We start from the raw sequence: 18,159 nt of genomic DNA, 5'->3' as shown, positions 1-18,159 counted from the left end.
TTGCACATATCGTGCGATCTTCGGGTCTGTGCGCATACAATGGACAGCATGAGACCGCTCAACACGTCATTCTCTTGTGCGTTGGACACATTCCCAGGAAGGGTCGACAACCTGCCACCCACTTCATGCGACCAAGCTCATGTCATGACCACTGAACTGTGCAACAAGTTACAAATCGTTCGTCTTCAGGCCGCTCGATCCCCGCTCATCTGTCAGTGCTGTACGCTACTCATCGCCATGCCATGCCAGCAAGTCCACTTATGTCAACGGATGGTCCCGGTCAACTCGCGATGAACGCGGCGGCGGCAGCCGAGGTTACCACGTAAGTTGTATCATGGTGTATCCCATCGAATCATGTCCCCCTAGAAGTTCCACTGACAGTCTTCGACGAGACCACAGATATGTCATGATCTCGATCAACCCCGCCCGGCGCGATAGAAGATTACCGGTGAATGTTGTGCGTTCTTAGAAGTACAAATGATCAATGTTGAGTGGTCCGGTGCTCATGTCAGTGGCTGTGTTCTTACGGTGCTTGACCTATTGCTCTTGTACTTTTGGAGATAACTGTACGGCCTATTGACATGACTTTGACATCATAGCTTGACGACTACGTTTGCGCGGGGCCGCAGCATCCGAGTCGTATATCTGTCGCTGCAGTTCAGAGACTCGGAGCGAAATGGACAATGCGGGGTATTTAGGCCGATTAAAGTATGAGGGTGAGTTCTTTCTACTCTTGAGCCCCTCTTATCTTTTGTGGCTCTCCGACTAGGTTTAAACCCCACCTGTGGACTGAAACGCGATATTGCTACTAGCAGGTGGCCTAGTCTAGCCATTGAAGTTCACCGCAGTCGCTCTGACCGGGTGGTCGTGAGCAGGTAGACTATGCCGCATCCGGATTGACGGAGGACACATAGCAACTCATGCACGAAGCTAGTCTCCACATCCGACAAGAGGCCTACAACGGACTTGTAATAGATCGCTGTGTATTGGCGGATGTTGCGTGATGTGTTCAATCCTTTGTCATATCGGATTCGGGAATTAACTGTATTTTGAATTCCGGTGTCTCCAGGTGTCTCTTCTCTATGGCCCCCGGAACACCTCGAGACAAGGGGCGGCTTCGGATAAAGAGTTGAATGGTGAACACATTAACCCGCGTCCCCCATTGTCTCACGCCGATAGCTCTAGTCATGTCAACAGACGAACTCACTGAGACGATCGCGGTCGTCAACGTGACGTGAGTTGCGCAATGCTTCTTGTGAGTATACGCTGACTGAACAGGACTAAATAGGTTTATAATCAACTGCTGTGACATAGCAGCTTGCGGTACGGTCAAATCAGACACTGTACGCCATATCCTGACTGGCACATATAGCGATATATACTTATGACCGCATCCTCACATTTTGGCGGGAGGTAGACTTGATATGGCAACGCCGTAGCATGTCGGTCGCGACTGGTTCGTATATGCTAATGCACATATCTATTGCAGCGTGTCTGTACGGAATTGTGACAGTCCAAATGCTCAAAGATTGTAGAGTAAATCCCAGCTCCCTCCGTGTGCGGTATTATACTGACTCGACGTAGATGTGGGATGATCCCCCAATCCTATCGCATTTTGACCTTACTTACTTACTGAGAGCATATCATACAGCGGCTATGTTGTGGACGTAGTTCAAACGTGCGCTGCTGTAGTATTCCATATCGCCGTTGGTGGTGCGTACCGCAACACCTCCATGCCCATGCGAACAATGGCTCATCTTCGCATTCCACAGTCTTCCAGGCGTTGCGTGCTTTCGCCATCAGCAACCGATCGGTGCCACTTGCATTTGCAATCTTCCTGTTGTCTGTGGTGATCTCTGCGATGGATGTGGTACGTTGTTCCGTCGTTGTTTGTCTACACAACTCTTCAGATAATGTGAATTCCAAGTATGAGATCTTCACAGTAGTTCCAGTTCCTCTGCCAGATCCTGTTGGTTGTATGCTCTTCGTGAGTGGCTCGAGCTACAGGTATGCCCCTCGTGCTGTTTGTTGGGCCCGATAACAGCCCTCAAAGAAAGACCTCTCTCACAGACAACGTATGAGGGTGTATTATCTAGTGGTTGGACAACGGGCTAACCAGTACGCTTCGTCTGGCCACAGTGCTTATCGCCAGCCAAACCTCTGCCATTGTCGCCGAAGTATTACTGGTGGTAGCAACCTGGCGTCAAGTATACAGAGCCAAGTTCGCTGAAGACCCGCATTTCAAGACCCCGGTTACAACCGTATTCCTTAGATATGGTCAGTACAAGTCTAGCTCGTCGGGTTATACGGCTCACTGAATCTACTGTTACAGGAATTGTTTATTTCATGTGAGTATAGAAGATACCTGTATCGGAGGATCTGTTTCAACGCCGTGTGCACCTAGCACTCTTCTCGTCCTCCTGGTAGTCAACATGGCGCTAAGCGAGACAATTGTGAGTGCTATCGTCTACGCCACTACACCGTATTGACATTGCGACTGTCACTCTAGATCAGCAATGGTATTGTGTCACCTATCCTTACGGCGTACGTTCACTTCCATCCAAGATGCGATGACGCTCATGGTTGATGCAAGCAGTTTGCAAATGTCCCTTCTCTCGCACTTCTACCTCAGCTTACATGAAGCAATTTTGGTCGAGATACCTTCTGGTGCATCAGAGATATCCGATCTCATTTTCACGCGTATGGTGGGGAGCCTAGCCGGATCTCTTCTTTACGGCACACGCAGTCGATTAGACCACGGCGTGGACGTAGAGGATGTTATATCAAGCTCGAAGAAAGAAGCGGAGGATGGGAGGGCCATGGATATTGAGCAGTCGGCAGTACTCGCGACCGGGGGCGACGGCGCCGCACTCAACTCAGAAGTCTTCATTGATGAAGTACCGAGAATTGCATCGGTTGCCGTTTGACGTCCAGTCAAAATATCTCTCCGATTTGTCTTCTCGTACGTTAACCCGACTACTCTACTATTGTACTCATTCTTGTACATGTATTTGGCGGTTTGGGTCGTCGTACTTGTCTGCTTGCTCAAGACCGTCCGTAGGATGCCATCTGCCAGCCATGCAGGTCCGAGCTCCATGTAGTACTTGTTCACACGAACAATCAACGCGGAGCGGCCGGGACACAAACGGGGCGGTCGTCACCTCCAACGCGGCTCTGGGAGTGTGTTTAATTCGAATTCGTGAATCGCGTGCCAATACTTACTTGTGGACCCGCGCTGAACTTGAACATCAGAAGGCTGCCTCGCATCTGGTTCTGCGGTGTTGAACTCATGTTATGCGATGACCGTGGAAGGCTACCAAGACGTTGACGCGTTGACGACTTGCAGTACCGGTACCGAATTGTGTTGACATGGAGTAACAAGCCCCAGATGCACTGATTTACAAACTTGAATGTTTGTACGAGATACCAGCTGCCCCTATGCCAGACAAACACAGTGATATATGTCGGTTCCAAGAAAGCCCTTGCCCCCACGGACACAGGAGGTTTTATACATTAGAGTACACTACTTCGCATCGACTAGACTACGCAACGATAACGACAATAAAGATAACAATACAACACTGCGAGTGTGAGCAGAAAGCAATTCGATGCTAGGTGAGTAGAGAGCAAAACACGTCGTACAAAAACATTGAACAATGAGCATGCGAGTAGGAACCATCCGGCGTCTAGAATCCATGTTGGATAGCAGATGCAGTCCAGTGATGAGACGGCAGTCCAGCGAGTGAGACGAGTCCAGCCTAGCGAGTGTCATCGTCGCAGACGAGAGCTCCGCATGGGCTTAGTCCGCGTACCAGTGGTACTCTCAAACTGCTGCTTGATGCTGGCATAGCACTTGCGGTCTACGCGGTGCAGGTAATAGTCGCCACCCTGGCCGTGCCAGGACACATGGCCGGGATAATAGTTTTTCTTCGTTACCTGGAAGATGGCGCTAATGTCGTCCAGCTGTACGGTAGCCGTCAGCCATTTACCATAACTTGAAGTACGCTGTTACTCACATTGCGCTCCGTCACGCCGGATAGCGGGGCGAATTCCTGAAGGGAGACAACGATGGCGCCCTCCTTCAAGTCTAGGAACTTCGGGCGTATCGCCTCGTTGACTAACAGGATCCGAGTGAGTCTCACGAAGACGGTCAGTGGGCAGGCACGTACGCGAAGGACCAAACACCCTATTATTCACAAGGACGACATCCGCCTTGGGTATCAACTCATCCACGCGCTTGCTCTTCAGCATATCCCCCTCCTCTAACTCGACCTCGCCCATCCTGAAGCCCCACATCCGGCACCGTGTACGAAATTGCTCGAGCTGACTCCTCGCCAATTTTGCTGGTTGGGCCATGTACTCGATCCCATAGCTCGTGCACCCCGTCTGGAGGCTCGCCTGTAGAACGACGTTGCCGACGCCTGAGCCGAGGTCGAGGAAGAGCGAGCCCTCGTGTAGACCCGTGTCTCGAATGATCCGCGAGACCAAAGTGGGCATGAGCTCGCCGTAGGCCTCCGAGGAGAAAGCCTGGTAGCGTCGCAGTTGAGCGACGTTCGGCCCGACTGCGCGCTGGTACACTTCCTCGACGACGCGTTCAATGACGCCTTGGGGAATGGAGCCCCAGGTCTTCACGGCTTCTCGGAATTCGTTCGGAGGGAGAGCTTCGAAGGGGTCCGCGGGCAGCGGTGGGTATTTGAGTAGACGGAGGAGCGCGTTAATCGCGTTCATGGCCTTCAGGAAGAGAGGCCCATCGTGCTTGTTGATAGCCCGCTGGAGGAGACGAAGGTAGTCGACCGTGGGCGGTCCCGAAGCACACGGTGTAGCGTGGTTGGATAAGTCCGTGAAAGAAGACATCGAGCAAATAGATGAAAGCGAGGAGATAGATGAGACTGCCGAGACTGAAGAAAATAGCGAGGATGAGGACGTCGCGGAGGACGCGTCCGACACAGAAGGTGCAGGTGATGATGCTGAGGATAGCGGCGGAGAGGGCGAGGAGACTTCGGTTTCAACTACAACCCTGGGCGGCGCAGATGAAGTGTATACATGTGCCTCATCGTCAGCGAAACATTCATCAGGCAATGTGCCGAACATTGCACGTTGCTGTGGTGTAAGATAGTCTATGCAGAGGTGAGAGATGCAAACATAGACGGAACCCTGACTCACCTTTCAATATTGTGTGCAGGGTACTCTCTAAGCACATTATGGGATTATAGTGGTCCGGATCCTTGGGTGCCAATAAGACAAACCTGAAGCGAGATGAGCCCAGAGCGCCGGAAAGCAGCATATATATACGTTACTTTTCTGATGCTCCAGTATTCGGGTATTCAAGCTCGACAGCAGGGTAGTTTTCTGGGTCAGGCTCAAAGGATTTATCGTTTGGGTCGTTCGGATTATTGAAGCCTGTGCGAGTTCAGCGGGTGATAGACAACACGAGGGGATCGCTTACATGACTTGTACGTCTTCATTAGATCCCGCACGACAGCCTCCGAGGTCAAGCAGGACGGCCCCGGCGTTCCGTCTTCGTCGGTCCAGCATTCCCGCGGTAGCGGCGTGTCCGTGCGAAGGACTGAGGGTGAACGCGACCTCGAGGTGGCCCTAGAAGAAGAGGGCATCGGCGAGCGCGACGCAGATTGCTGGCGACTGGAGGAGGCGCGATGAGAAGACGGCGTCGCGCTGCATGAACGCGATGGTCCAGCGGCCAGGTTTTGCGCCCCTGCATCTGCAAGTGCAGGCGTGGCGATACGCTGTTTCTTCGCAGGGCGAGGAGGCATATCGCGCTCGGCACTCTTGCGCTTGCCTTTAGGATCAACAGATGGCGATAATGAGGAAGAAGGCGTTGCAGATCGAGCCTTGACTTGAAGGGCGCCTGCTTCGGCATTACGCACAGGGGCCTTCTGGACGACGACCACGCGCGTCCCTGAGCCCGAAGACGCGTTCGACGCGCCTGCTCTCGCGTGTTTGGACTTTGAGAAGAAGGCGAGGTCGGACGAGGAGGGGCGGGGCGCAGCCATGGCGGGAGGAGACAAGGGGCAGCCGACGACTATGCAGGGCAGAGCACTTTGCGAAATGGCTGTGGCACCCGCGTCACTCTGCAACTTTCCCGCGTGAACGCGCGTGGATCCCCGCATATAGCAGGCACGTGCTCGGCGTCTGTCAAAATTCAGCGGGCAGAACAGCGCAGCGGCAAAGCAGCTTGGGACCGCGACCGACGTCCACCGCACCATGACCGCCGAAATCATGTCCAGCAGCGCTGCAGAACCCAGCTCGTCCAAGAAAGCGAAAAAGTCCAAGAAGTCGCGCCGAGAGGGCGACCAGGACAACACAGAAAGCCATATCTCGGAAGGAGCGGGTGGTGTGTATGTTCTGTTGCCCGGTGCACAACCCTTCGGCGAACTCACCTTTCTCCATCAGCTGAGGATGAAAAGGCCGAGAGGAAAAAGAGGAAGAAGGAGAAGAAGCTGAAAGCGGCCGCGAGCGTTGGGGAGGAAGACCACACCATGGCCGTGGACGATCCGAGTGAGTGGTTTTGCATCATACCCAAACAATTGGATATGGACGTCGCTTGCACTAGACAGCGCATCCGCGCAACCCGAAAAGAAGAAAAAGCGCAAACGGGACGAGGACGACGCACGCTCGGATCCCAGCACCTCCAAGAAGGACAAGAAGAAACGACGGAAGGAGGGAGATCTCGCAGAGGCCACGCAGTCGCCCGAGTCAGGTGGCGGAGCTGATGACCTCCACACTGGACCTAGCTCCTCTAAGAAAGATAAGAAACGCAAACGGAAACACGACGCTGACGGCGCAGACCAGCCCGAGGCCGACGCAGACCAAGGTACCTCGAAGAAGGACAAGAAGAAACGGCACAAGGATACAGCTTTGGACGCGAGCGAATCAAAGACGTCGCCAAAAGTTACCAAAATCTCTGGCAACGCGCCATCTTCTGCGGACATCGAAGCTTTCCTGTCGAAACATGCCGTGACCATCCATGTTCCCGAAGGCTCAGATCCCGTCACTCCTGTGCTCTCCTTTGATCAGTTTGATATCCCCTCCGACCTCCAGTCAGCCTTCACAGGCTTCAAGGAGCCGACGCCCATCCAAGCATGCTCGTGGCCTCCTGCCCTGCAGGGCAAAGATGTCGTAGGTATTGCGGAAACGGGCAGGTAAGATACTCAGCATCGTATATGAACCATCCCTCATCAGTGAATTCATAGTGGAAAAACTCTCGCCTTTGGCCTTCCCGCCCTCGCCCGCCTAATATCTTCCCCGACACCCTCATCCAAGAAAGACAAAGGCACGACAGTGTCCGTCCTCGTCATGGCGCCGACGCGCGAACTCGCCATCCAGACACACGACACCCTCGCAGAGCTCGGAGAGTCTTTCGGTATCGCGAGCGTTGCGGTCTTTGGAGGCGTGGACAAGGGCCCACAGATCAAAGCCCTCAAGAACGCGAACAAGGACGGCAAGACGACGCGGATCATCGTCGGTACGCCTGGTCGGATATTGGACTTGGTCAACGATGGCATCTGTGACCTCAGCCGGTACGTTTGTACCTTGACGGATTCGAAAACATATTACTGATACTCATCGCATCGTAGGGTGTCATATCTAGTCCTCGACGAGGCAGACCGCATGCTGGACAAAGGGTTCGAGAATGACATACGCTCCATCATCGGGCACGCCAAGCAAGGAGCCGAACGTCAAACCCTCATGTGTGAGTCGCATCGCCCTATTGTCGCCCTTCGAAACGCTCATAGATACCCAATGTGTTTAGTCAGTGCAACATGGCCTGACGCTGTCCGAAGATTGGCCTCAACGTTCCAACGAGACCCTGTCCGCGTCACGGTCGGCAGTGACGACCTCACAGCAAACAGCCGCGTAGAGCAGGTTGTCGAAGTCTTCGACGACTCACGGTCCAAGGAGTGAGCCACCCTAAATCCCGTCCACGTTGTCTCCCTGACTCACACTCCCGCAGCCAACGCCTCCTCAATCAACTCCGCAGCGCCTCGCACAAAAAGTCCGGCTCCCCCGAAGACGCGCGCATTCTCGTCTTCGCGCTCTATAAAAAGGAGGCCACGCGCGTCGAGGGCATGCTCCGGAGCAATGGCTACTCCGTCACTGGCCTGCACGGCGATATGTCGCAGGCGGCACGCATGGAAGCCCTCCAGAACTTCAAGAGTGGCCGGACGGGCCTGCTCGTCGCGACGGACGTCGCCGCGCGCGGACTCGACATCCCGAACGTCGGGGTGGTCATTAACTACACGTTCCCCCTCACTATCGAGGACTACATCCACCGAATTGGGCGGACGGGCCGTGGAGGCAAGTCGGGCAAGTCGATCACGTTCTTCACGGGTGATAACCACGAGCGCGCGTTGGCGGGCGAGCTGGCGAGGGTGCTCAGAGAGAGCGGGTTTGAGTGCGAGGGGCTGAGAAAGTTTCCGATGACGATCAAGAAGAAGACGCATAGCGTATACGGCGCGTTCTTCAAGGATGACATCCCCGTACCCACTGGTCCTACCAAGATCACCTTCGACTAGATCCCAGGATATCGGCTCTGAATGTTGCGTTAGACATCATATGTTAGGGTTGTGCATGTGCTTTGATACATCCAAAATATCTACTTCTCACTAAAAGCGCGTCCGGCTTTTGCACAAGGATGCGGATGAGATGTGGTTCCTCATAGCTATAGTCAAGATAGCGATACACAGCGGTAACAGACATGCATATACTAATAATAGGGGTGCCAACGGCCTCACTCCTCGTCATCATCGCTATCCTCAGCCTCGTCGAGCCACTGGAAATCCTCATCAGTCAAGATATCGCGGCACACAGACTTGGACACATACCTTGAGGAACGGCTCGCTGGCCTTGCGAACCTTCTTACTGGTGTCGCGGTCGACGTACTTCTTGCTCACATGCGTACCCCACTGCTTGATGACTTCCTCCTCAAGGATGTCGGTCTGGTAGAACGCCATGAGAATCTTGGGGATGACGGCTGCGAGGTCGGGATAGATAACGCCGACAAGTCGCTCGAGACCTCCCAGAAGGGACTTCTGGTGCTTTTCGGACGTGACCATCTGCAACGCACAATCAGCGGGTACTCACGCAGAGTCGATATGGATGACGCACCTTTGCAAACAGAGGTGCGAATCTCGGAATCTCCGCAACAACCTCGGCGGTAAAGAGCGTCTGCGCAAGGACCTGCACGGCCTTGTGCTTCTTTGCAATGCCCAAATCCTCCGCCTTCTTGTAAACCTCCACCGGACCGGACTCGCGGTTTTCCTCTGCCCAGCGACCAAGCTGGGAATACGGGCTGTCCGCATCCTCGTCGCTGTCATCGTCCCCACCAAGAGCGACAGCACCCATTGCAGCCTCCACAGCCTTGACACGAGCCTTCACAGCCTCCTCAGAGGTATCCACGGACCAGTCCTCCTTCGTGATGGCGCTGGCCTCAGGGCTGAGCACGGCGGCATCGGCCTTAATGCGCCTCGTGAGCTCGTCGTCGCTCTCACCACCACCGTCTGCAGCCGTATACCCGTTGCCGTTCTCGGAAGGGCTGGGACTACCGTCACCAGTGTTCTTCTTCTTGGACTTCTTGGGGTTCTTCGGCGGGTTCTTGATAATGTAGGTGGTAAGCTTGTGACGCATGTCGACGCCGGTGCGCTCGCCACAAGCCTTGCAGTCCCGGATGATCACGTCGCCCTTGGTGATGATCAGGTCGGTCTCGGGGTTCTTGCACGACTTGCAGAGAACGAATTTGTCAATGAAGCCATCGAGGAGCTCGCGCAGCTTAGTCGCGTCATGAGCGCCATTGACGATGTAACGGTCGTTCTTCTCGTCTCCGGTGACCTGGGCACCGAGCTCGCAACCGAAGAACTTGGTGGGGTACATGGGCGGACGGCTGAGAGCCCGGGCGACGTCGGCCATGTTAGGGATGACAGTCTTGATGCCGTTACCCTTTCCCTCAATTTTAGTCAACAGGAGGGGCATGCTGTGAATAAGAGTCAGTCAATTCATTTGTGGCGATGTGGGAAGAATACGCACCGGTAGCGGTAGAATTTGTCGTCGACATCACGACGAATGTTTACAACACCAGCAGCCATGTTGAATGAGTCTACCGCTGCAGACAAGGACGTCAGTGTCTGTCACCTACCATCGCGTCGCCGAAGGAATACTCACAGAACTACGCAAATTGGGACGTAACAGTCGTTTATGTCTGGATATAGCGAGTGGAGGTCGAAGCATGTATCCTCTGGCAGCACAGAGAATATCGAGTGGTGGGCGGGTGTTGGACAGAATTGTGGGCTACGACGACGAGCAACGGACACACAAATTTCTCGAGCAAGGTGGACGAGAGCAAGCCGGAGCTGCCCCGCTCCCAAGGTCATTCGCCCTCGGCGTCTGCCGGCTGCTTCGGCATCGGCCGCACTGCTTGCTGACTGAGCCTGACTGAGCTCTGCGTCACGCTTGCTGCACAAGTTGGCTCCGGTTGTTCCGAGGACCAAGGCGTTCTGTGAACTCTACTAGTAAGTTAGCTACTGTACTTTCTGACCAATACGGTTTTTCATATTTGCGAGCGAAGGGAAGCATAGCCAAGTGACTTAATGAGGGCCCTAGTACGAGTACGGCCTGTAGGAGGCCCTTCGGTATTTCAATATTTCAATGTGAACCCGCGAGCCTGCGTTGTACATGGGTCGCGCCTAGCGACTTGGAGAGCACCCGTTCGTCAAAATGGACGCGTAGACCCGTCATCGAACGTTGGTGGCAAGCCGTATACCGTACCTGCTTGAACGGCCAATGACGCCGTGCTCGGCTCGGAAATGTGACCGTCTACAATATGAAAATGACACCTAACATAGCGCTCCGGCTGGTATGCACCGCGGTCGGATTTTGTCGAGCCCCTGTCCACGAGATAATTCGAGCACATCACTGGAACAGATAGTTTATAAGCTGCATCACTACTCGTACATTGACGCTATTGCCGATGAGACGGTACTGTGCCTTCACAGATAGGTCTTCAGGCCAAAGGAAACCAAGTTGATCTTCGTGTACTCCGCCGGCCGTGGGCACGAAGCAGAAGATACGCAACAACTCCGTGGGAGAGAAGTAGCGCAGTCGCAGAGGGTCCAGAATCCTGACCGCATTCTCCTGACCCAGAGCCTGCGCTGCAAGGAAGCGGTCAAAGATGCTCGTCGTCTACGTAGTGACCGCATATCCACGTTGCGTGAGTGGCATTCGGGCACGAGTAGCGGCGCATCCACTCACATCAAGTTCTTCATTCATCTGCAAGACAGAGCCGGAGCGCTCAGCCATTTTTGAATAGCCTGCGCGAGTTTACATTCTCATGAGTCGCTCGCACGGCAAGTATGTTGCCTGAAGCTTACCTCGAGTAAAGCAACAGCTTCGCCGCGCGGACGGCAGGATGATGTCGAAGAGGCGACCCCATTTCTCCAAAACGCGATCAGGCACGGCGCATGGGTGTAGTTGCCCGTCTTCGAGCGGAGGGTCTAGATATTGTCGTATCTCTGCAACTGAATCAGCTGCTCGACCGTCCACGACCACTTCGCGCGGTCCACTTTGCATGCGAGTGTCGACCCAGTCGGGAGCCAGTCCAGGGATGTGCCGCCACACAGCTTGCGCGGCATCTTCACCTACATTCGCAAACTGGAGAGGTTTCGCCTTCACTAGAAGGTAGTACCGCAGGCGTGAGTTCGGTATGCCGAATTGCAGCGGGGTGAGGAGCAGTTCCAGCACATTGTATCCCAGGCCCGAGAGCGTGTCCAGAAGTCTCTGCCGCGTGCTAGATGTCTTGCTGACGGTCATTTTAAGATCAGCCACAAGCCGGACGCAGTTGGCGAAGCACCTCGAAGCCCGCGACGTTCTCGATCAACATGTAACGGGGATGCGTATTACTTGATACCATTCGCGGGAGGACATCTTCGATGATGTGGATGAACGACTTGGCGCGAGGATCTTCCGCCCCCTTCGCAAGCGGGTTCAAAACGGTATAAGGTTGGCACGAAGGAGACATGAGCCACAAGTCAGCTTGATGGGCAGCTAGCGCGTCCGCATCCAAGGTAGAGATATCGACCTATTTTCGAATGATACATCTATGAGAGGGCGCAAGGACAAATAGACTGACCCGCTGCATGATGTCCTTGCCATAGTTCGCGGCGTATACTCTACATGAGGATTGGTCCCAATCGAAGGCTCGGACGACTTGTCCATCCACACGACTTTCTGTCAGCGCGCGATGGAGCCCACCTAACACAGGCAAGAAGAAGTACTTTTAGTGCTCTCCCATGCTGCTCCGTCGCGATCTGCGGCACTGTTGGGTACGTACCAATACCAGAATAGAACTCTAGTGCACGAGTAGGCATTCAGGCGGTACAACGTGCGCCCTCGAGTACAGATAAGCAATGGTTTTCTTGGCGATGTAGCCGCGAAAACAAGTTATAGGGGTCACACAGGACGACGGAGTACTGCAGCAGGCGGTCGCGCCAACATCAGGGAATCCCCTTCAGAACGATAAGCGATTTCAGCGTTTATAGGTGATTTCAGTGTTTGTAGACTGTCGAAATATTACGCCACTTTACAAGCGCTCGATAAAGCGCTTGCAGCCGCCTCACCAGATTTCACTTCAGCGCCGCCTTGCGAGCACTCTATAAGCATCATCCAACGCGTATACATCCCAGCTGTCAGATTCTGCCGTACATATCTTTCCGCTGCAATTGCCACTAGGGTCACTGTCTGCCCTAAACCTGTTCAACACGTCACGCAGTTGGATCGCCGCACCTAAGTTCCAGTTGCCCACTTGCACTTCAGCTGTGACTCGAGGCTAGGTGTGTTCTCTGACCCTGTTCTTCCCCGTACGCAACAAACACAGGCAAGCACCGCCCGCGCGATGTGCGCCAGTGGGGAGCAGGTGCAACCAGCGGTCGCAGGCACAAGCGCAACGACCAAGACGACGCGGGCACGACCATAATGCGAACAAGACACACACGAGTACGAACGTGACGCACGCGGGCGCGTGCACGTATATGGCGTGTTTGAGTGCGAACAGAACGTACGCACACGAGCCGCAGTATTGGCAACGAGCGCGGACACAACGACGAGGCGAGCGCGCATAGTGCCATGTAGGGAGTGGGCATGGTGAATAGGGGAGCAGACAGGTACGAGCATGACAAAGTGTCTGGCGCGAATAAGTAGCTGATGAGAATTCGTCAAAGGGCCTGGCCGGCAGAGTGCAGACGGGCGGATGATGTCTCTTCAAGGGGTTTGGATCCACTGCCGACACTTGCAATGAGTCCGAGTGGGGTACAGGTAGCATCCCTTGCACACGGCACTGTATGCTGCGTGTGTCCGTGGTACTACCTGTTCCCCACGAGACGAAGTGCGCCATCCGCACGGGCTACTGACTGCTCTACCGCTGGAACCCGTCTAAGAGGGTGACGCCGCGTGCACACTCGGCAGCGACATGATCAAGAACGGGCTCCGCGCGTTCCTCGACAGGCAGAACCACCTTCGCAACTCGTCACCGCCTAGCTGCAGCTCTCCCCTGAGCTCGTCGGCTCCCTCGGCGAGCAGCTGCGTTCCGCACGCAAGGCATGCGCGCAGAAAGCATACGCCAAGCTTGTCACCGCGATCGACGCGTCACCGCTCGCCGTACCGTACACCAGTGACGGCGGCAGGGCGGAGATGGTCGCGAAGTGGCTCGCCGCGCGCGCGAAGATCCCCGGCATCGTCGCGAGCGTCACGGCGATGGACGTCGTCCCCCTCGGGGACCATGCACGCCCGCGGTGTACGCCGATACATACATAAATTGCATGTCATGTCGAGGATGTTCCGCCGTTATACACCGTTAGGCGGGGCTTTTGCAAGTGCTGTTGGTCTGTCCCGGGGCCTCATGTCCTTATGTACTGTGTTCTCTGTTGCTTCTTCAGCACAACATGTTATACTGTACTCGAATTGTATTGGTTTGCACGAGAACAAATGGGATTACCGCGGGCGCAGAATAAAGACTTGCGTGAGACGTGGAAGCTTGCCACGCTCTACAATCGACTTGCATACAGATTGTAGTGAGTACGTTATGAGCTTGTATCGAACTTGTATTGAGCTTGTGTAATTCGCTAGCGCTATAGTGCTTTTTACTGTTTATAACGATTTCGGTGTTTATATTCACTTACAAGCGGAGATAATGGCTATATCTACTCAGTGCGAATTCCGTGATGAAGGTCGCGCCGACGTCAATGAGACCGAATCTGAGCGATCTTGCCATAAAATCGGGAAAAACAAAATTCAGAGCCCGCGGCATCCCGCTAGTTGAACGCACACATGACCTCCCTCCGTTTCAACCTCTCCCCCCACTGCGACACCCTGTGGCCTCTGCCTATACACACAAACTCCTCCATTTCCATTGAAACTACACCTTAATACCGCGCGGCTTTGCCCAGAACCCCTGCTTGACCACTCCCACACTCACTCGACAACGAAAGACTGGCATTTAGACCTAGGACATCCTCAGCTTGACATCAGACATGTCTTCTCTACACGACGGATCTCATGTGCCCAACGCTGCGCCTCCTATGGCTGCTTTACCACCGCCGCAATTGACTCCAGCTATGTTGCCTGGTGCGCTGCCTACGATCGACGAGATGACGCCGATGCAGGTGGACAGGAGCTGGACGAACAATGCTAGCGGTTTCGGAGTGGGAGGGCAAGGTACTCCGGGACAGAGGTGCGCAGTATCGCCTGTCGTGTCGTTCAATCTTAACAACATTAGTAGTGCTGCTCCCGGTTTGCTCCCAGCTTTTGGCATGCACGAGGCAGCGCATCTGCCCACACCGCAAAGGCAAGTCTCTTTGTCCTGTCGTCAAATCACTGCCCCCAATTCTAACTGGTTGACAGCAGCCCCAGCAACGCTGCCTTTTCCATCCCTGTGATGCAATTCCCGTTAGGATCGCCCATGCCCCAGCGGTATGTCCAGGCTAGGCTGTGAGCCAATATAGCATTCACTGACTAGCTCACCAGGACGATGTCCCAGCCACAGCAGCAGTTTTCCGTCATCGCAGATCCTGCCACGTTACAAAATCGTATCCTGTCAGTCTTATCTCGTTTGGGAGCGTCGCGCATTCTCACGAGCCCAGATTACAAAGCAGCATGACAGACTCACAGGCGTTCATGACCCCGGAATCGAGGTATGTATGTTCCCGGAGGCTAGAGACATTACCTTGACGCAGCCTGTCCAGCCCCGTTTACCCTCGGAGACCAGCTCGATTGCAAGCCGAATCTTCCCATCCTGGGTACGTACATCGCTCAGGGTCCACCTGCACAAACTCACCTCGTGTACGTGTGGTTCAGTAGCAACACCGCATCTCTCCTCTCCTCTCCGTTCGCTCCTCGTCTGATCAGCCAGATGAGTGAATCTCAAGCACGTTCCAGTCAGCCCAGAACTGCCAAAGAATTGCCCATGAGCGCCCTCAGCGACCCCCTTACCCTCTCGCCGCCCCTATCGCGCGGTATCACGCCCTCCTCGAACCTCGGCTCGCCGTTCGGCGGTCATCGTCCCTCCCTCACTGATCGGTCACAGTCGAAGGCACACACACCGGCACGTTCCCACGCGCCCACGCCTGTGCCTCACGCACTCGCGCAGTTCAGCGAAGGCGCCTCCCCGGCGACGCGTTCGCACACGCCACCACCGCTCTCTGCTCCTATTCCACAGCGTCCTTTGGGGGGCGAGATCGAGCGCATCAAGGCGCAGATGGCCGCCGAGCAGGCGACGCGATTGACCGAGACGGAGGCGCGCCGGCCTGACTATCTCATCAGGACGCAGCGTCCCAGCTCAGGACAGATCATCGAGCCCCTTGAGCTGGAGGAGCCTGAAGGTCATTCTGCCCTCGGCGTCACAGTCACTCCGATGAGAGGTCGACGTATCCAGCTGTTCCAGGAGACATCCGAGGAGAGCTTCGAGCAGAGCCTCCTAGCGGGTGGGTATCCCGGATATGGCTCTACACCAACGGACCCCCAGACACCAGGGACCACGAAGCCGAACAACGGCCTCTCGCAACGTGCACTGCAGTGGCTCCAGCAGGCGACCCCTGGTCAGCCTGGCCCGTCAAACGCACCCGTGGAGGCTGAGGACTGGATCCCAAGCGAGAAAGAGATCCGCAAGCGCAAGCGACTCGCTGCCTTCGAAGACGACAATGACCCGAACGCACACGCCTCCAAACTCCACCCTGTAGAGGTCGAGGGCAAAGGTCGTGTGCTCATCAACGTAGCGCCCGAGGAGTTACCTCCAGACGTCCAATCACAGTTGCAGACCCCAACCAAGAAGCGTGCTACCCCACGCCGCAGGAGACGAGGACATCGACGTGGGCGCGGCGGTTCTCCTGGTTACGACGACGAGCTCGACGCTCCGAACTGGATCGACACGAATTTCCCCTGGTGCACACGGCTCCAGGAGCGCAAAGAGTTGCAGCGTATGGCCAAGGAAGAGCGGCTCAAGTGGGTCGAGAGTTACCTTGACCGTGACAGCGGGAGCGACAGTGAAGACGAGGGTGGTCACGATGACCAGACTCTGCAGCCGGCTTTGGACCCTCATGACGATGATGAGGTCTACCCAATCAGACGAGGCCGAGGCAAGATGGTCCCGCTGAAGGCGAACCCAGACGCACGAGTCATGGATGCTCGCGCGCGCAAGAACGTCCTCATACCGAGTGATCCTGCCGATGCGAGGGCTGCGCTCCTGTCTAAGCGGTCGGTGCGGGCGCTTGCTGAGCGCAGGCGGAAGAGGGAAGAGGATGAGGAGAGTTCCGACGAGGTCAACTGTCCTTGCGGCCGGGGTGAAAATGGAAGGCCCTGTGTCCAGTGTGACGACTGCAAGTGCTGGTTTCACCTGAAGTGCATGGGTATTAGGTCGGAAGCTGAGCTAGGTGGTGATGATGATCCGTGGTACTGCCCAGATTGCCTTGGGGTCATCCCGTCCGACCCATCCTCGGAGCCCACCTTCGTACCCACCGACAGTGAGTTGTCAAGAGATGGTATCCACGACCCACTCCTGTACCAGGGTTCGCCGAGGACGCCATATACTGCCCATCGCGATCCCAAGACGCCAACGCAGACACGCGAGCGCGGCGAGGTGTACGAGTCGCGGTCGTCGTGGAACTCCAGCGGCTCCGGCCCCGTAACACCCCTTTCGACCGAGCGTGATGTTGGGGTGTACAGGACCCCTACGTTCGACTCGCCGTTCAACCCGTCGAACACTCCATCGCGCGGCGGCAAATTCAGCGGGCCTTTCAACACGCCCTGGCTGGACGCGGAGGACATGCGCTGGCATATGACCCCGCGCCAACGATCTATCTTCAAGACGGGAGGGGTCCACGAGCTGGTTGGAGATGCGCATCGCGAAGTCACGCTTTCGGCCTACAATTCGGCTCGGAGCCTCGAACCTCTCGATGATACGCCCGTCCTGCGCAATATGTCCAGGGAAGATATGACCATGGTGAGCAGAAGACTCTGGGGCTCACCTATTTCTGGTTCCCCGCGAGGCTCCCTTCGCCGCACGTCACTGCAAGATGGTTCTGCTCTTCGAGATTCCAAAGGTGAGTACTATTCGTCTTCAATGGTGAGCTGATGGCTGATATCACCGCGCCTTAGCCTCTTGAGCATTGGGAGATGTCCGACGCGTCCTCGCCCGCCCTGTATGTATCATGAACCTAGTTTACCTGCAGTTGTAGTAGCGTGATGAAATGATGCCTCTGAAGTATGCTTAGTGTATAGCCTATTATGACATCAGATATATGGTACGTACGCGTAGTATGCCCTTGTTACTCCGGACCCGGACTTCCTGTACGCATCCTGCTGCAAAGAATTGTGCTTATTAGTTCAGCGAAAGCGAGTCTCTGTAAAGCAGACCTTCATGGAAAGGGTGAGTGACGATGAACGTACACATTGGCGAGCATCCTGTGAGCCGCGCACATGCGAGAGCGTCCTCAGTCGACTCACCACGCGTCTTAATGCACTGCTGGCACATCAGACCTCTCCATCCCCATTATTCAACGCGCCATCACGTCGACGACCATTCTAACCGCCCTCCCGCGCCGTCAATCCCAGCTATTCTCTTCCTGTCTGACGCGCGTCCACTGATCCTCGACTCCACCTAGG

At 55.3% G+C, this 18,159-nt stretch overlaps 8 protein-coding genes across 8 annotated transcripts; 4 read left to right on the top strand and 4 right to left on the bottom strand.

Moving 5' to 3' along the window:
* Window positions 1-1,187: 1,187 nt before the first annotated feature.
* Window positions 1,188-2,927, top strand: C8Q71DRAFT_723846 (uncharacterized protein; the record flags this gene model as incomplete). Its single annotated transcript, XM_047921604.1, has 11 exons — window positions 1,188-1,234; window positions 1,289-1,323; window positions 1,373-1,456; window positions 1,693-1,713; window positions 1,773-1,870; window positions 1,928-2,007; window positions 2,120-2,277; window positions 2,333-2,348; window positions 2,405-2,453; window positions 2,510-2,544; window positions 2,597-2,927. 11 exons carry the CDS (start codon window positions 1,188-1,190, stop codon window positions 2,925-2,927), a joined length of 954 nt encoding a protein of 317 aa, XP_047778997.1.
* Window positions 2,928-3,438: 511 nt separating this feature from the next.
* On the bottom strand, window positions 3,439-5,651 carry C8Q71DRAFT_867761 (S-adenosyl-L-methionine-dependent methyltransferase). Its single transcript, XM_047928298.1, has 6 exons — window positions 5,447-5,651; window positions 5,298-5,400; window positions 5,164-5,246; window positions 4,170-5,117; window positions 3,990-4,117; window positions 3,439-3,963 (listed from the first exon to the last, which is right to left on the bottom strand). The coding sequence occupies exons 1-6, from the start codon at window positions 5,610-5,612 to the stop codon at window positions 3,769-3,771; spliced, it is 1,623 nt and encodes a 540-aa protein (XP_047778996.1). The 5' UTR covers window positions 5,613-5,651; the 3' UTR covers window positions 3,439-3,768.
* Window positions 5,652-6,434: 783 nt separating this feature from the next.
* On the top strand, window positions 6,435-8,534 carry C8Q71DRAFT_708204 (DEAD-domain-containing protein; the record flags this gene model as incomplete). The annotated part of the gene is made up of 7 exons (XM_047920605.1): window positions 6,435-6,523; window positions 6,576-6,718; window positions 6,806-7,160; window positions 7,212-7,538; window positions 7,596-7,711; window positions 7,772-7,919; window positions 7,973-8,534. Coding segments are annotated over 7 exons (1,740 nt in total), but the record flags the coding sequence as incomplete, so codon positions are not given.
* A 215-nt stretch (window positions 8,535-8,749) lies between these two features.
* Window positions 8,750-10,100, bottom strand: C8Q71DRAFT_707958 (eukaryotic translation initiation factor 5; the record flags this gene model as incomplete). The annotated part of the gene is made up of 4 exons (XM_047920587.1): window positions 8,750-8,791; window positions 8,844-9,074; window positions 9,127-9,988; window positions 10,042-10,100. The coding sequence occupies 4 exons, from the start codon at window positions 10,098-10,100 to the stop codon at window positions 8,750-8,752; spliced, it is 1,194 nt and encodes a 397-aa protein (XP_047778994.1).
* A 778-nt stretch (window positions 10,101-10,878) lies between these two features.
* Window positions 10,879-12,516, bottom strand: C8Q71DRAFT_759574 (S-adenosyl-L-methionine-dependent methyltransferase). The gene is made up of 6 exons (XM_047923797.1): window positions 12,341-12,516; window positions 12,140-12,261; window positions 11,861-12,088; window positions 11,382-11,805; window positions 11,263-11,321; window positions 10,879-11,193 (listed from the first exon to the last, which is right to left on the bottom strand). The coding sequence occupies exons 1-6, from the start codon at window positions 12,375-12,377 to the stop codon at window positions 10,924-10,926; spliced, it is 1,140 nt and encodes a 379-aa protein (XP_047778993.1). The 5' UTR covers window positions 12,378-12,516; the 3' UTR covers window positions 10,879-10,923.
* Window positions 12,517-12,647: 131 nt separating this feature from the next.
* Window positions 12,648-13,277, bottom strand: C8Q71DRAFT_759568 (uncharacterized protein). Its single transcript, XM_047923796.1, has 2 exons — window positions 13,227-13,277; window positions 12,648-13,169 (listed from the first exon to the last, which is right to left on the bottom strand). The coding sequence occupies exon 2, from the start codon at window positions 13,123-13,125 to the stop codon at window positions 12,793-12,795; it is 333 nt and encodes a 110-aa protein (XP_047778992.1). The 5' UTR covers window positions 13,126-13,169; window positions 13,227-13,277; the 3' UTR covers window positions 12,648-12,792.
* Window positions 13,278-13,315: 38 nt separating this feature from the next.
* C8Q71DRAFT_759563 (uncharacterized protein) lies at window positions 13,316-14,050 on the top strand (the record flags this gene model as incomplete). The annotated part of the gene is made up of 1 exon (XM_047923795.1): window positions 13,316-14,050. A coding segment is annotated over exon 1 (541 nt), but the record flags the coding sequence as incomplete, so codon positions are not given.
* Window positions 14,051-14,314: 264 nt separating this feature from the next.
* On the top strand, window positions 14,315-17,901 carry C8Q71DRAFT_57555 (uncharacterized protein). Its single transcript, XM_047919463.1, has 8 exons — window positions 14,315-14,734; window positions 14,783-14,848; window positions 14,908-14,973; window positions 15,028-15,096; window positions 15,144-15,194; window positions 15,246-15,299; window positions 15,361-17,597; window positions 17,653-17,901. The coding sequence occupies exons 1-8, from the start codon at window positions 14,535-14,537 to the stop codon at window positions 17,658-17,660; spliced, it is 2,751 nt and encodes a 916-aa protein (XP_047778990.1). The 5' UTR covers window positions 14,315-14,534; the 3' UTR covers window positions 17,661-17,901.
* The last annotated feature ends 258 nt before the right edge of the window (window positions 17,902-18,159 follow it).

Source organism: Rhodofomes roseus, assembly GCF_022264815.1.
Source record: "Rhodofomes roseus strain CIRM-BRFM 1785 chromosome Unknown C8Q71scaffold_10, whole genome shotgun sequence".
In the NCBI taxonomy this organism is placed as follows: domain Eukaryota; kingdom Fungi; phylum Basidiomycota; class Agaricomycetes; order Polyporales; family Fomitopsidaceae; genus Rhodofomes; species Rhodofomes roseus.
Note: the sequence above shows the minus strand (reverse complement) of the source record. Positions and strands in the feature narration are given on the sequence as shown.

What these genes read in the sequence shown, in the direction of transcription:
- C8Q71DRAFT_867761 (XM_047928298.1), bottom strand. Translation starts at nt 5,612, where the DNA reads ATGCCCTCTTCTTCTAGGGCCACCTCGAGGTCGCGTTCACCCTCAGTC. An exon ending in AATGAAGACGTACAAGTCAT is followed by an intron (nt 5,401 to 5,446) that starts GTAAGCGATCCC and finishes GAACTCGCACAG; the next exon opens with GCTTCAATAATCCGAACGAC. An exon ending in CCTGCACACAATATTGAAAG is followed by an intron (nt 5,118 to 5,163) that starts GTGAGTCAGGGT and finishes ACCTCTGCATAG; the next exon opens with ACTATCTTACACCACAGCAA.
- C8Q71DRAFT_759574 (XM_047923797.1), bottom strand. Translation starts at nt 12,377, where the DNA reads ATGCCTACTCGTGCACTAGAGTTCTATTCTGGTATTG. An exon ending in AGAACGTCGCGGGCTTCGAG is followed by an intron (nt 11,806 to 11,860) that starts GTGCTTCGCCAA and finishes ACCGTCAGCAAG; the next exon opens with ACATCTAGCACGCGGCAGAG. An exon ending in AAGCTGTTGCTTTACTCGAG is followed by an intron (nt 11,322 to 11,381) that starts GTAAGCTTCAGG and finishes AAACTCGCGCAG; the next exon opens with GCTATTCAAAAATGGCTGAG.
- C8Q71DRAFT_759568 (XM_047923796.1), bottom strand. Translation starts at nt 13,125, where the DNA reads ATGCGCGCTCGCCTCGTCGTTGTGTCCGCGCTCGTTGCCAATACTGCG.
- C8Q71DRAFT_57555 (XM_047919463.1), top strand. Translation starts at nt 14,535, where the DNA reads ATGTCTTCTCTACACGACGGATCTCATGTGCCCAACGCTGCGCCTCCT. An exon ending in CATCTGCCCACACCGCAAAG is followed by an intron (nt 14,849 to 14,907) that starts GCAAGTCTCTTT and finishes GGTTGACAGCAG; the next exon opens with CCCCAGCAACGCTGCCTTTT. An exon ending in GGATCGCCCATGCCCCAGCG is followed by an intron (nt 14,974 to 15,027) that starts GTATGTCCAGGC and finishes CTAGCTCACCAG; the next exon opens with GACGATGTCCCAGCCACAGC.